The 14,709-nt window shown below is 52.1% G+C and overlaps 4 protein-coding genes across 4 annotated transcripts; 2 read left to right on the top strand and 2 right to left on the bottom strand.

The window, feature by feature from the left end:
• Positions 1-22: 22 nt before the first annotated feature.
• Positions 23-2,314, bottom strand: B0T23DRAFT_25503 (ascospore maturation 1 protein (Asm-1)). Its single transcript, XM_062834195.1, has one exon. The coding sequence runs from the start codon at positions 2,139-2,141 to the stop codon at positions 213-215; it is 1,929 nt and encodes a 642-aa protein (XP_062697415.1). The 5' UTR covers positions 2,142-2,314; the 3' UTR covers positions 23-212.
• A 2,145-nt stretch (positions 2,315-4,459) lies between these two features.
• On the bottom strand, positions 4,460-5,095 carry B0T23DRAFT_370667 (uncharacterized protein). Its single transcript, XM_062836609.1, has one exon. It carries the CDS (start codon positions 4,979-4,981, stop codon positions 4,766-4,768), a length of 216 nt encoding a protein of 71 aa, XP_062697416.1. The 5' UTR covers positions 4,982-5,095; the 3' UTR covers positions 4,460-4,765.
• Positions 5,096-6,258: 1,163 nt separating this feature from the next.
• B0T23DRAFT_401312 (uncharacterized protein) lies at positions 6,259-7,065 on the top strand (the record flags this gene model as incomplete). The annotated part of the gene is made up of 3 exons (XM_062838567.1): positions 6,259-6,541; positions 6,710-6,785; positions 6,849-7,065. The coding sequence occupies 3 exons, from the start codon at positions 6,259-6,261 to the stop codon at positions 7,063-7,065; spliced, it is 576 nt and encodes a 191-aa protein (XP_062697417.1).
• A 3,282-nt stretch (positions 7,066-10,347) lies between these two features.
• B0T23DRAFT_401313 (uncharacterized protein) lies at positions 10,348-12,019 on the top strand (the record flags this gene model as incomplete). The annotated part of the gene is made up of 4 exons (XM_062838568.1): positions 10,348-10,387; positions 10,595-10,926; positions 11,342-11,343; positions 11,944-12,019. 4 exons carry the CDS (start codon positions 10,348-10,350, stop codon positions 12,017-12,019), a joined length of 450 nt encoding a protein of 149 aa, XP_062697418.1.
• Positions 12,020-14,709: the final 2,690 nt, after the last annotated feature.

Raw genomic sequence — 14,709 nt, forward strand, 5'->3', positions numbered from 1 at the left:
AGCATACCACCCCCCTTCCCCCCGCGCTTCTCGACAACACCCACTCCCGTCCCACCTTTTTTTAGTCGAACAAAAGTCATAACATAAAGGTCATAAGCGTCGTCAAGCCGAACATGAAAGCGTCATAAAACAACAAAAGAAAAGGAAAATGGCACGAGACACTTCCAGAGGGGTCGGGCATCAAGTTTGGCGACATACCCCTCACTCATTGTTTATCTCCGCCTGTGGGCCGCGATAGCTGATGGTGCGGCTTGCGCGATAGTGGCGGTGTATGTAGGTGATGGGAGGCTGCCGCCGTCCATCATCGTTTTGCGACGCTTCATATCCATTCCTGGACCCAAGTTTGGGGCGCCGGTCGTAGGCCTACCGCCATCATCGTCATCGTCCCGTCCTCGCTTCAGCCCACCGGAGCTCCCGTTCATAACGGATGGCTGGGCCGAGTAGCCGTTCGGCAGGGAACTGGGCATGTCAGCCTGGCCCGCGTACATCTCATTTCCCTGAGTGCCGTTGCTACCGGTCCGCTCGTTGCTCATAACATTGTACAAGCTGCTCGAGGGTTGGCCGCGCGGGGGAGTATGGTAACCCTGCGCTGAATAGTAGCTCGGAGGCGCCGCTGCGGTTCTTGGCGTCGCGCGGCCTGATCCAGCTTGATGGGGGGAACCGCCAATTTCAGGAGCAAGACCGTGATCGTGCGGCAGCGAGTTGACGGCTTGTGTGTTGTAGTTGTAAGACCCGCGGTTCGCATCATAGCCGCCGCTGTCGTGGGTGTACTCGGCCTCGTTGTTCGCATCATCATCCTCTTCGGAACCTGCATGAGTACCGGGGTCACTCTGCCCTTGGCCTTGGTGAATCATGCCAGTAGGCGGCTTGGAGTCGGATGCGTCATTGGACTGGCCGGTAGGTCTACCAGACGGCGGGCCCATATCGTTCTTGATATAGCTGCTTTGGCTGTAGACGGACCGCTCTTGATGCTGCGGTTGGCTAGAGTAGTGCTGTTGGCTCTGGTACTGAGCTTGTTGAGCAGACTGTCCCTGGTACATCTGTCGAGAGCTTTCGTACGACTGGCTGACGGGCGGATAGTTCTGCATGCTCTGGATTGTCGAACCTGGCGGCGTCGTTGCCGGCGTGCTTGGCATCGACCGAGCGTTGCTACCAAGGTTTGTGTCAAGAGAAAGCGAGCTGTTGCCCTGCGTGCCATTCATGCTCTGTTGGCTCCACTGATAGCCGTCCGAATTGCCCATTGGGCCCATCACGCTCGAGGCACTAGTTGGCGGTGTAGGGAAGGTGTGTGCACGGTCAAGCGCCGGCCGTCCCATGGAAGGATGCGAGGGCAAGGACGGGGGGCCTGGAAGCATGGAGTGGTGATGATGTTGTTGGAGGGATGGCAACCCGGGGGGCCCGCGAAGTTGGCCGTGGCTGTCTTTCCTGCGTTGTTCAGCAGCAGCCATGACCTGGCTGGTCCGGCTCTGGTTGGTGGGATGGTAGAGGAGGGCACCGATGTTGTGTACGAACAGAGGATAAAGAAGCTCAGTAATCTTCTCCTTGTTGGCAAAATCCAAAGCTCTCTCAAAGGGGATCCAGACACCCTTGAGGTGCATTGGGCCAATCTTCACAACGTGACGGACCTTCTCGCTCTTGAGAATACCGTCACGGCGTCCGCGGGTCATGCCAGCGACATTGAGGAGCTTGGTGCCGTTGATCATGGCATTGTCTTCCCTGCGAGCAACACAGATGCCTCTTGCTTCAACCTGGAAGCACAGACTGCCTTCATCCTCCCACAGCGTGGCAGTGACACGGGGCTTCATACCGGGGGGTGCTACTTGGCCAGTTGTGTCGAAACCGCCGCCGGCGTAAACAGCAGGATTCATGCTGCCGCTACCAGGAAGCGGCAAGACCGATTGGCCGGCCATCGAGTTCATGGACGGGGGGAGAGACGGCGGGATCGAAGCCGGCGAGCTAAGAGCGTTGGCATATCCGTATTGGGGGTTACCATACTGGTGAGCATAGGTTGAACCAGGTTGCAACAGTGGCGGAGGCTGCTGAGAAGCGTAATGGGAGTGGGAAGGCACCGTCGTTACGGGCATCGAACTGCCCTGGGACATTTGTCCGTAGTAAACGTCGGCTGGTCCGTTGGGGTTCATGGTCGAATAGGATTCGGGTCCTAAGCCTTGCTGGCCCGGTGGACTAAAGAGTTGATGGCCGGAGGGTATGTCGGGCAACGAGGTCCCGAGAGTGTGGGACCGTACGTATGTGCGTTGATGTATCCGGGGCGTGATGCTTGTGTCGAGTACTGCTGGATGATGAGCGGCAGTTGGCGCTGATGTGGGGACTGGCTGTGGTGGGAGTCAACGAACGATGGGTTGTCCAGGCGTTGTTCGCGTTTTTGCAACTCAATGCCTTTTCAAGAAACCGAAAAAGGTAACGAGGTTAAAGGACCGTCCGACTACTTATAAGTTCTGTAAAGGAGCTGTGGCATGTTCTTCTGTAAATGAAATGTGGCAGCTATTCCGATCACGCCGTACCGGACTCCGATCTGTGCCCTGTTGATGCAATGCTTCCAAGTATGGCCACAGTTGGTATCGAGGTTTTCCAAGCCTTATCTTATGCAGAACCAAAGACGCAATGCAGCTTCGATGCGTGGTCTGATCGAGGCAGAGCACACTCATGCAACAAGAACCGGAACACCGAGAGAGAAGGTCGATCGTGTCCTTGTGATAAAACAAAACTTGCCGAGACCAAATGGAAAAAAAAAAAAAAAGGACGCTTCAAGCTCCAAGTCGTGACTCTTGTTTTATCGATTTCCCCGAGGATGGTGGTCAAGGCAACCTGGGCCACTAATGCAGGTGAATGGCTGATCGGATAAGAGGTGAAGTGGAATAGTCTCGACGCGTAATGGGTGAATGGCTGCGTGCTGGTGTCGGTCTAAGAGATTGAAGTTGAGGGGTTAGCTCGCCCGTAAAAAATTTTGAGTGTTCCCCGTTCAGACGGCTGCTCGAGTTGCGAGTCCAGCGCAGCGTACACACTTACCTTGTCCTTCTCAACTAACTTGACCTCACAGGAACCTGCTTTCCTCGCAATGCACCTCTCTGCCAAAGGACGTGCAGGTGGGAGAAAATGGGGAGGCGGGTGGATAGAGGGAGTTGGGGTAAGGAAAGCGAAGGAACTGAAGTGGGAAGAGCTGGGGAGAGGAAGGACGGGGCCCGGCTGGATTTAGGTCACGGCGGTGGTGAGGAGCGAGGACGGGAAGTCGAGATGGAGAGCCCGGGGTCGGATGGATAGACAGACGGGTACTAGGCGAAGGCTGGACTGAGGAAAACAGACAACAGGCCGGCCGGTTGACCGTTTCGGTTTTCGCATCATCACACACAGTAGGTAGGTAGGTACCTTCCCTGGTAAAGTCAAGTAGGTAGCCAGGCCTACCTCACTGGCGCCGTAGGCCCGCCCACGACAACCTAAGAGTGTTGGGGCCTGCCCAGCCCGCGGGCGTGTGGGAGCGGGTGTGCTGGGGCAAGTACAGTGCTTGCTGGGAAACTTCCACCTGTGGTGAGTACCCACTAGTGCTCCGCTATTTCATCTACCTACCTCAGCAAGGTACCAGGTATCTCTACGGGAGGAAAGCGAGCCTTCGTCTCTCGGTTCCTTGAATCCACAGGCCACTCTGATTGGCAGGCGGAGGCCCCAATGGCTTCCTGCCCCCCTCCCCCCCCCCCCCCCTCCCCCGCCTAGCAAACATAAAATAAGAAAAAGAAAACGGCCTAGTACGTAAGCACGTAGCTACCTCTCGCTACGAGGGTCCAAGCCTTGTTTATCCCTGTTATTACAAACCCCCTCCCCGGACAACCTACTGCGGTTGCGAGCCAAAGTTTTACCTCCCTGTCAGGTATCTCACACAGACCACCAAAGCCAGAGCTTCGTGGGCACTGTGTGTCCAACGACCTGATCCACGGGTTTAACTTACCCATCTCGCCATAGTAGAAAGTGGGCGTCAACCAACCACTCCGGTCGCGATCTGGATATTCAATTCTCTTCTCTCGTTACATTGACCCAAACAGAACTGAGCGGGTATACCACGCAGTAATTCACTGCCTGTTCAGCATTAGCGCAAGGGTTCGAGCCAGATGCTGCTAGTCAACTTTTGCATCTCGCCAACTCTCAGCATCGTTGAAGATCCAAAGTTTCCTTAGTCACACATGCGGTGCAATTTCTTAGTTGCTCTGCGGAATGATAAAAAGCAGGTACAACCCATACAAGATGCAATGTTGAAAGATAGAAGTAACTAAAAGGGAGGCGAGCCAGGAGGTATGTGGAAGGGAAGCCTCTCAAATGCGCCTTACAACCGGCCCTGTCCTGTCTTAACGGCTGCGGAGGAAAAGCAAAAGCAAGAGTGACAGTTTGAAAGCCAGATGCAAACTGAAAGCCACTTTTGGTTAGCTGGCTACCTTATTTTTTTCTCTTGCTACTAGGTTGATACTGGAACCAACGATAATGGGCAATCAAGCGTCCGCTGGAAGCTGTGGACATCATGATGTGTGTTCTTCAAGTATACAGTGTGTTTGCCGCAAGCCGACTGTGACAAGCTAGCCTCCCCGATGGCGGTTGTATTTTTATGTGTGCATACCTACGCAGTGTAGAGCCATCTCACTGTGTACAGGAACAGTCGACGTCCACTCTGTCCGTGACACTTCGATTTCGTTTCTGACGGCTTTAGTCATGGTCTTTGAGGTAGGAACCGACTATTCGAACACCAGCAGACGGTGAAGCAAATCTATGGCTTCTTGGGCCTCCCAGTTATTGCCGTCGTGAACAGGGCTGTCAACGGGAGCAGACAGCAAGTGTCCAGGTCAGGTAGGGTTAAGCCATGGGCCAGCAGGTGCCTAGGAACGACATTAGCTCGGGTGGGAGTTGCAACGAAGACGCAACAGGTTCCCGCTGTTGCTTGGACCTTTGACTTGAGAAGGCAGAGACGTAAGGGGTACATCATGTTTGATTATGCCGGAGGCGTAGAGGTACCTCTATCATGGAACTACGAGGTAAGTCCAGGTAATGTTTACGAGAGGTTGGGGCCGGTTCTCAGACTCATCGTTTGGTGAATAACAGTTCTCAGGGCTGGACGGAGTGTGTTATATCTTCACTTTACCGCCCAGGCCCGGCGTGGAGATCCTCGGATGGCCGCCGGCACCAGGAAGTGAAAAGTCATCGGGTGAGGACAAATGCCCGAGCGGCAACTTGCCAGATTGCCAAGGTTGCGCAGAAACCGCTCGGGGAGTATGCCAGGAGGGGATGGGAAACGAGACAAAAACCGAACAGAAGAACAACAGATACACCCTCTTGCTCTGTGATCCAGTCATTGGTTCTCCAACTTCGCCTCATCATTCTCTCAATCGGGCGATTTGTCGTGCTTATTATGGAGTTTGGTGTTCAATGGCCCCGTTCAGGAATGCATTCAACATAACGTCAGTTCTGCGCATTCAGGCACTAGATGATCCAAACGAGTGTTCCCCTCCGAGGATGGGGTCATGTTAGTGTGTTATGCATATGCTCCTCGTCAATGCTCGCCATTTGTTAGTAACGTGGGGGCGTGTTGGCCGCAGAAGCTACAATCGCACTATCATAGCTCCTTCCCCATAGCAACCTTTTTCTGCTTTGCCTCTAACAATCCAGGATTTGCTGTCATGTGTGTCACAATACCCTATTTCTTCCTCAGCCCCAAGTGGACTTGAACGGTATCATTGATTACACCTATCTAACAAAACCGAGAGCTTTTTTGAAGCCATTCAATCATGTGCATGATCCTTGGATTTCATGAATATCCCTCTACTCGTTCTATGCAGGTCTCATGCTGGCCCACTTGCCATTGTCGACAAGTACTCACTACGGGGGATTTTTCGTCGATCTCCATCCAAGCGAACAACTAGATGTCTACACATGCATCATGTCGCCGAGATCCCATGGAATCGACGAAAACCGGTCCGGCCCGGTCAGTGCCCAAAACGTCCCATCTCATTTGAACCGGTGGTCCGGGCTTTTGAAGAAAAAAAAAAAAAAAAAAAAAAAAAAAAAAAAAAAAAGGTTATTTACAATAACATAAGAACAGGCAGACATTATGTAGGATCAGGCGGCGCCGGACAGGTCAAATATCCAGTGCATATGTATTACTGCCCCTGCTGATGCTTGATTGCGTGCTTGTGATAACGTCCCAGAACGCGAAAGAGGTTTGCAGGACATTGCAGAATCAGACCGGATTCCAACATGCAATAGATGAGGTCTGCCAGCCTGCTTTGGTCTCCTGCTGCGTCCGCCTTGAGTATGCGCTCTCTTGAGTCAGAACACCTTACCAAGCAGACCAACTTGGCATCCGATGGTCTCGGAGAATTCACGGTCGGAGCTTCGGAACCCGTCTCGTGGGTTTACTTTGTGGCCTTGAGAATGAACTGGATGAGCCCTACAGCATCAAAGCGTTGTCGGTGTCACGGACCTCTCGAAAACACCACCTTTCCCAGCGATCGCCAAAAGAACGCTCCTTTGATCAGTCCTGTACGATGTAAGAGACCCTCGCGGGTATGTACCCTACACGTGGAAAAGCGATTTAGTGCAATGTCTGTAAATTGTTGTCGGTGTAAAGACTGGAGCGAGGCATAATGTCTCTGTTTTGTCTACTTGCGTCCTCGAAGCGTTGAGCGAATAGGGAGCTAATAAGCACTTCTTCAAGGCATGCTAAGCAGCCAAGGAGGCATTACACTCACTGTTCTGCTCCACTTCACTTCTAGCATTGCCATTGCCTTCGGGTATGTTCCTCTTTGGCGTCCCGCTGTACCTGTATTAGTTTGCGTTGCCACACACGCTCACAGAAAGCCATTCGGCAAAGAGCTGGCCGCAACACCCATTCCGGTGGATCGTCAAACCCGCGCCGTGTTGGCTGGCCGGCTGCAACCGGAGAAGAATCTCATCGGTTACCCCGCCCAGCCGGCAGCAAGCCCCACCATCTCCGATCGGCGACCCCACTCGGCAGCGCCCTGTAGCCGATGCCGCAACCTTCCCGTCATCCCCGGTCCCGATCAACGATGACTTCCGGTTTCTCGCAGCACCACGCCTAGCGCTTTGATATCTCTACTTTTCTACTACTCTCGTCGGGAACGGTGTCCATCAGACCAATGATCTCAGATCGTTCACCACTCACGTACCTGATCAGGCCCGGCTCCGACACGGGGCTAGGTCTAGTAGCTGGTACTCAGGTACTTAAGTCTGGGAGTTTTCAGACGCTCTACATTGCCGGTGCGGTATGGTTTCCGCAAAACATCAGTCTACTTCTTTCCCTAATACTTGCTTCTACAATCCAATCTCTACACCGTAATTTCGAGTCGGAGGGTAGGCGATTACAATCAGTGTGCTGTGAAGCCTTGGATCTCTGCTTTGGGCACGCAATCACGGAACTGGACCTCAACGCAGGGCTCAGGAGTAGTATGTATTAGCTGTTTGGAGCGGTCTCCATGATAGGTGTGCGGGGGAGCCTCCTTCGCGTGGCTGTTTGGAATTCGTGCACCTTGGAAAGTGTTCCCCGGGGTTCTCTGGGGTTGCACTGGTACGTGTCCCGCAACAGATTCGTGGTCCGCGGAGACTGGCTAGTTTCTCGGTCACTTCGTTGGTCTTGTCAAAGTCGATTCTTGCAAAGCAGGGCAAATACTAGGTACGTACCGTCTTAGAAACAACCTTCCCTCCAGGCCAACAGTTATTCGCCTGATAGTAAAAGACAAACTTAGCTGGCGCATCGGATCTGGTATCACGATACGGTCCGGAAGCGGTGATGCTGGAAATTCAGTGTTCTTAACTCTACGGGAACAGGTTCGAATCAAGAGCCAGCATGGGGGAGCTCGCTGGGATGTTCGAGTTGGTTGGGCTATTGTTTATGCGTGGCACTCTTGACGCTCGCTACAGGATGCATAGGCAACTTGCCAATTTTCTGTTTGAAAATACAAGACCGTATCTTGCTTCGCTAACTGAGACGATGAAATCGCCAATTTTGGCATTCATGATCATCCATTTTTCAAAAGCGAGATTGCATACCTATCCACGTACCCAAGAATGGCTCACGTCTACCTATGGTACACTGAAGCAGGAAGCTACTTATGGTGAGACAACCTTTTGTCCTTGGGTGTTCCCCGGTGCCATCACGTACCCTTGAAAGTTTCCGAAGCATTTTCTCCTCTTCACTCAGGCAGGGACTCGAGTCTCAGGCTTAATGTCAGCAGCAACCCTTTCCGTCCTTGTACGTCTGCGAATGTTACGATAGAAACAAGCACTTGATCTTGTTTCTCCATACGTACCTCTATCGTTTGCGCAAGATGCACATGCAGGGTCAGGTAATCTTTTCAATGTGCTTCAGTTTCGATATGCCTCTGCCGACATGGATGGATGCAGGCCCATCGTCAGTGACATTGTCGTTGACAGTGAACAGTACCTGCCCTGTCTAAACACTTGATAAGCACCTGCCAAGCTTATTATGGTTGGGTAATTACCAAAGGAAAGGTGCTTCCCGGTAGGTGATCATTGACTCGGGCCACATTACGTATACTCTTGTACGAAAATTGTAGAAGGAATCATCCATGTCTGACTGTCCGGTGAACTTTTTGAGATCCACGACACACCTATTTCGACCCGGTTCTGGATTCGGGAATCGGAAAACAACAGGTTTGGTGGTAGTAGCGTACCGAGACCCTGCATCATGGGTTGCCTTCGCTGCATTTCACAGTTGTGGTAACGGGAAGTTGAGGAGCAGACAAGGGCGACCACGCAGGTCCCTCTCTATCACCGGTGAGTTCTCCCAACATAAAACTACCGAAGTATCGAGTATCAGCAGAGATAAATGGGTTGAATCTCTCCCGACGGTGATGTCGAACCCACGCATAACATGATGATGGTACCTTAGTATGATTATACATATCATATTAAAAATAAAATCCTAGCAAAAAAAAAAAAAAAAGCTTAAACCCGTTATTCGCCGGCAACGAACGCTACATAGTAGAAGACCGTTGGCGTGGAAAGGAAGGAACTGGGACACGCTTGCATGGAGCGAATGCAGAGCGGTTAGTTGCATTGATGAATTGCTACCAATCATAATTCTTCTTTGGCTTGTTTCAGGATTTTTATCTACCTGTACCTCACGCCGCCGTTGACGTGGGTAGGCCTGTCCGGGCGAGGGTTGGGCAGCACAGCGCATCAGCCTTACACAGTACACAGAGTCAGAGAAGATGGAGCGGAGATGGTTTCGCCTTGTACACAGTGTATCTCTTGGTTCCACCTGGGAACTCTACCTGTGCTTCATGGGACTCGCAGCACCCATAGTCCCCTCAAGGTGCTGGAGCCTCGCCGAGTTCATCCGCGGAGGGTCCGGGATCTTGAACGGAAATAGAAAGCTTCGGGAGGTCCCATTCATCGAAGCCGATTACAAGCTTTTCAAGTTCCAGGAGGCCCGCCCGTGGGCTCTCCCTGCGTCCCGGTAGGGCTCAGGGCCCCGACGCCTTCGTAGCAGCATCATGGGCTCGACGAGGTAGATACATTTACGGAAATCAAACCTGATGGGGCCCTTCAACATTCTGACAGCTGCACAGAGGTATCGTCGTTGAGATGCCGCCAGGCAGACAGTCAGGGAACAACCAGAACCCTTGGCTCAGCTTTAGAAGAATGAAAAGGCATTGAAACTAGAAGTGCTAGGTTGCTTAGTCCGATCCGATAGAGCTTTTAGCAATACTCGATAAAAGGTCTAACCGCTGATCACACATAGCATGTCCTCTCCGACCCATATCTATTGAGTCGTTGCATGCGAGATATGACAGATATCGATACCGAATCTCAAGGACATTCTCTCCGCTGTACAGCGCAGTACCAACTCCAATCCTCCATCGTCGTAGCTCGTCCCTCCTCTGAGATTTGTTGATTGTTCTCTTGAGTCTCGCTAGATAGGTACTTGGCAGGTGCCAGTAGAAATCGCTTGTGCAGGTTGTAAAGCCTTTTGTTGTTAGTCTCTGGGATTGCCGACTGATTGCCTTCAAAACACCGACCCCCGACCGGAGAAGGATGTTGTTAGAGGTCGGCCAGTCCAGGCCGGGATCTCAATGGTAAGACATGGTGTCAGCGAATGCAGCTTGACCTGCCGTTCGGGTTTGGCTTTATCTTCCCGCGCCAGCTTCTGGCCGGGTGTGGTTACGAAATGGAAAGCCACCATGTAATCAATCCAATCATGGCCCACCACGTCTTTCAAGCCCACAACTACACCACCACGCGCCCTGTCGAGGTGGCCGGCTGTCTCCCATTCGATATTGGCGAGGGGGACGAGCTGACCTCGAGATCAGCATGCTCCCTCCCATCGTATCAGAGCGCGGTCCAATGAATTGTGCGCTGGCAACGGCCATGGGGGGGATAGCGCGAAGAGTTGTGGTTGCTGGGCTGGAACCTGGGGGCCTGGCCCGGTCTCGCCGGTCTATCTTTGTAGCAATTCTTGCCATCTCATTCTTGCGGTGTGGACAATCTGTCATTGTTGTTGGTGTTGTGGTTACTGTCGTTGCCCTGCCCAAAAATGCTTGTCGTTGTCATCGAGGAGATGTCTGCTTTTTGAAGGATGTCGTCGCGACTAAAATCCTTAAACCCTTGGGTTGGGACAAGAGAGACTGCACGAACTCTGCCCGGCGTTATGCAAATCATAAGGCACCGCGACGTGCTTACACCCCTTCCATCCCATCCTATTCGCCAGGGACAAGCTGCATGCGCGGACCGTTTTCCGCCTTACATGGGCCGGGAATGCAGCAAGCAACTGTAACGGTGGAGAGGGGGAGAACACAGGTGCGAAGCCGCGAGACACACAAGTTCACACGCTGGGTACCTTCCTGGCTCGAAAGCTCGACAGGGCTAGGGCCAGCCCAAACTATGCCGGAGGTGAGTGATTGACAAGTCAGCATCGCTATACCAGAGGATTTTAGCGTAGTTCTCACGCACAGTGAAGGTTTGAAGTCTTTTTGATTTTGGCATCATCCCAAGAAAGATGAGGTGAATGTACCACCACCCGCTCCTGCAAGTCAATGATGTGCCTGAACACTTGCAAGAAGCTAATTCGCACGACACGTTGACGAGATAACAAGTGGATAATTCAGGAACACGTCTTTGGTCATTCATTGCTGGAGTTCACCAAGGAAGAATTCCGGTTCTGTTCACGTTCCAGCTCTATCGTGAGATGTTTGATATCGCCGTCGGTTCATATCTATACCCGTTGGCAAGATAGCGTTGAGTTTACCAGACATCTATGAATTTGGGTACAAACGGAACAGATAGATACAACAGTACTGCATAGTAGAGGTAGCCTCGCCATCGACAGAAAACACCAGTTGGCAGGCACCTATACCGATGTCCGTGGAGGATCAAAATACTTTCTGAGGCATCTGTCACAAGAAGCGCGCTTACAGTAAAGCCAGCATTGGGCTGTACTACCTACTCCGTACATATGCTCGAGTCGGGTCTAGAGGTATACATACCTCCAAAGCGCTTCTGCACCGAAGACTTCGAGATCCGTAGTATTGTATTTACCTGACATGCTTCTTTATACTCATCACCCCTGGTCTGTCCGGTATGTCGCTCGGTACCTATTTACACGGTTTCTGAACATGGGGGAAGACACGAAATGAAATGCCGTACAATCCATCGATTATAGAAGGTGATTCTGGTGACTTTAGTGGTTCTGGGCCAGAATAAGAGGTTTGTGTGCGTGTGTTTGAATTCCTCCTGTCAACTCGTTCTCTGACTTTGAAATCTGGCGATTTTAGCCAATCAGATCGATTGGATAGACCTGCCTGGCCCTGCTATCCTCTGTCAATGGATGTGGGATGTGTTCTGCGCTAACAGAGAAATCAGCATTAGGTATAGCCACGACATTTTCATGATACACTACACTACAACGAGGCATCATATGCGATCAACCACCTCAGCCGGGTACATCGACCGAGCTCGTTCGCTGCACTGTGAGCTTCCAGAATGAGGTTAGTTTGATCTTCTCTTCACCGCTAGTTCAACCAAGGCTGCAGCTCAGTCGAAGCGCAGACCCCCTCCCCAGTCGGCTCCCTTTCCCACCCTCTAGAGGTACATACTTACAAATACCACACAGTACGGTAATCCGAGCGTAAGATCTATCCTAGAGAGTTCAGTACCGACCTTACCTTCCATGCCCACCTGCCCTGTTCGTGATTGCTGTTTCTATTCGACCTCTCACCATCAACTAGTAGAAGTCACGATCCAGCCCGCAGTGGTCGTTACCCCAATGCGAGATCAGGATGTGGGCTTGTAACCGCCAGATGGGACGAAAGGGAAGTGGGGCCCAGCCTCAGCTTTGAAGGGAAGTGAAGGGAACCAGGACGGGAAGTGGACGGAACATGCAAAAACTGAAATGTGGAAATCGACACGCGCATTGGATTGTGCCTCCATTTGGTGCTTCGTTGTTTCGTTTAACTTATTTCTTCTGCCATCCCGTTTTCCCCCATCTGCCGGCGACAACTTCAACTGCTTTGGCTATGGTCGTACTGCCCTGTTCAGCATGATTGATACCGTCCTATTGCTGTGCCGCTGCATTTATCTCCATTGCAACACTTCCATTTTGATGGCGCGCCCACTGTGGTGCATGTCAATTGACCTGACGATGTCGGAGTGTGCCTTGTGAGGTTGACACTTCAGTTCCACGCTTGAGGCTACCCATCATCAAAAGTCTTCCTCCTACCCACCGTGGTCTCGACCCCATTTTCAATTCTAGCTATGGAAAGTTTCTTACAGACGAACGGATGAAGCTATCCATTGTCCTTCCACGTACTACATACGGAGCTATGCGCTAATAATAGCCAGACTGTCAGGTCCAGCCAGCTCTGTCTGTTACCATCAAATCCAAATGTTCTCGGTTATCCGCCACGAGAAGAAATGTAGCATTTTGAACCCCTCGAATGCACGCACGGTACAATGGTGGCCGTCGGTGGTTGGGATTGACTTGGATCTTTGTGGAGCACGGTGGACGGTTGGCTTGATCACGCAAGAATCAACAACAACAATTTTTTTATTTTTATTTTTTGGACTTTTTTCTGACTTTTTTTGGATTTTGATTTTTTTTCTCGCCCTTCCAGTCGTCCAGCCTCTTTTCTCCTCGCGCCAAGAGGTAACCCCCTCATTCTCGAATGGGGCCATCCCCACCAAGGCAGTGTCGTGGCCATGCGTGAGAGGGTTCTCTTCCACACACCTGCGTATGCCAGCGCGGGCGGCGGCGGGATACTGCGTCAGTAGCTTCTCCAGTCTCCATCATGTATGGAAGATCTATCTGTCTCTCCCGATGCGCTGTCCTACATTAGCCTACATACATGTTGCAGCGAAGCATGTACACACCCCCCTCCCCATGGTTTCCCATGGTGTTGATTTTGCTTGCCACTCCCTGTCGGTCAGTCGAGACCGTCAACCACCCAGTCAACAAGCCAGTCAGTCTTTCGCAAGCCTCACTCCTTCGGTCCCGCCAGAAGGTCGAGAAGCCGTACCTACATTCAGGACCGGTAGCCGGAGGGAATGCCCTGGGCCAGTTGTCAGTTGCAGGGGAAACGTGGAGGGACGAGACGAGTTCAGGAAGCACTCGCCAACAAGCATCTATTCCGGGAAGAAATCTATCACAATTTGCTGGCTGCTCTACGGTAAGCAGACGAACTCAACAGGTCGTATCTACCAGGAGAGCTAACTGGTCCCGGTGTGAGCTGGCGCCCCCGAGCCCATATCGGATCACCTCCTAATACAGCCATTCAACAAGACAATAGAAAAGATGGACATGTGTTCCACGAACCGGACACATGAAGCTAAGTCGACATAGAGGGAAAGAAAGCAGTGAAAATAGGTGGTGGTAGTGTAGAAACAGAAAGCCACTCGACCAAGCAGAACCCCGTGGCAGGCGGATCACCTTCCATGCACGGCGTCCACCACTTTGGCTGGATGCGGGTATGATGGAACTGCATGGTCAGTCAAGGCCAGAAATCTCAGGGCAACCCCATTCAGTTGCTTCCACGCGGTTGTTCCCTCTCCCCCGGCTACCGGTTTCTCTGCTGCGTGCTCTTGCGCACCCTCACCTTGCATGCCCGACCTGCAGCAATCTACGAGATCGTTGCCATCTTCCGCGATTACACGACAAAGGATCCGCTTCTCGTTCACGCGGTCATAGCACGACATGGGGCTTCGAGATTACACTAATCTGTATAGTCAAGACCGTGAAGCTAGGGCAACTGGGAACGAGCAAATCGCAAGCATCTTGGAACTGATGGCAATCCTGGTCTGGCGCTGAGCAAGATACCAAAGGGCTAAAATGCAACGCCAAAACGTTGACCTATCCATGAGGAGAGGGAGGGGGCTCGAATCTAACGAGGGAAACCGCCCGTGGTCCTCATTCCGTATATTTTGCCATCCAAGCAACTATACCTACTCGACGCCTGCCCTTTAACGGCAGGGGATTGCCTCCCGATAATGGTGCGGGGATGCACGACGCAGTGCACTGCACCTCCAACCCTTGTTGCCCTGTTGGTCAACCAACATCACTATGCATCCGACGCGAGTATGCTTCGCATTACATACATGTGTCCCTGTGTTGCTTCCCCAGCTACTTGCCTCTCGAGCCTCTTCTTTGACCTCATCACTACCGATGCTTTTACAATGGTTCCC

The sequence above is a fragment of the Neurospora hispaniola genome, assembly GCF_033458365.1.
Source record: "Neurospora hispaniola strain FGSC 10403 chromosome Unknown B0T23scaffold_1, whole genome shotgun sequence".
NCBI classification, from domain to species: Eukaryota; Fungi; Ascomycota; class Sordariomycetes; order Sordariales; family Sordariaceae; genus Neurospora; species Neurospora hispaniola.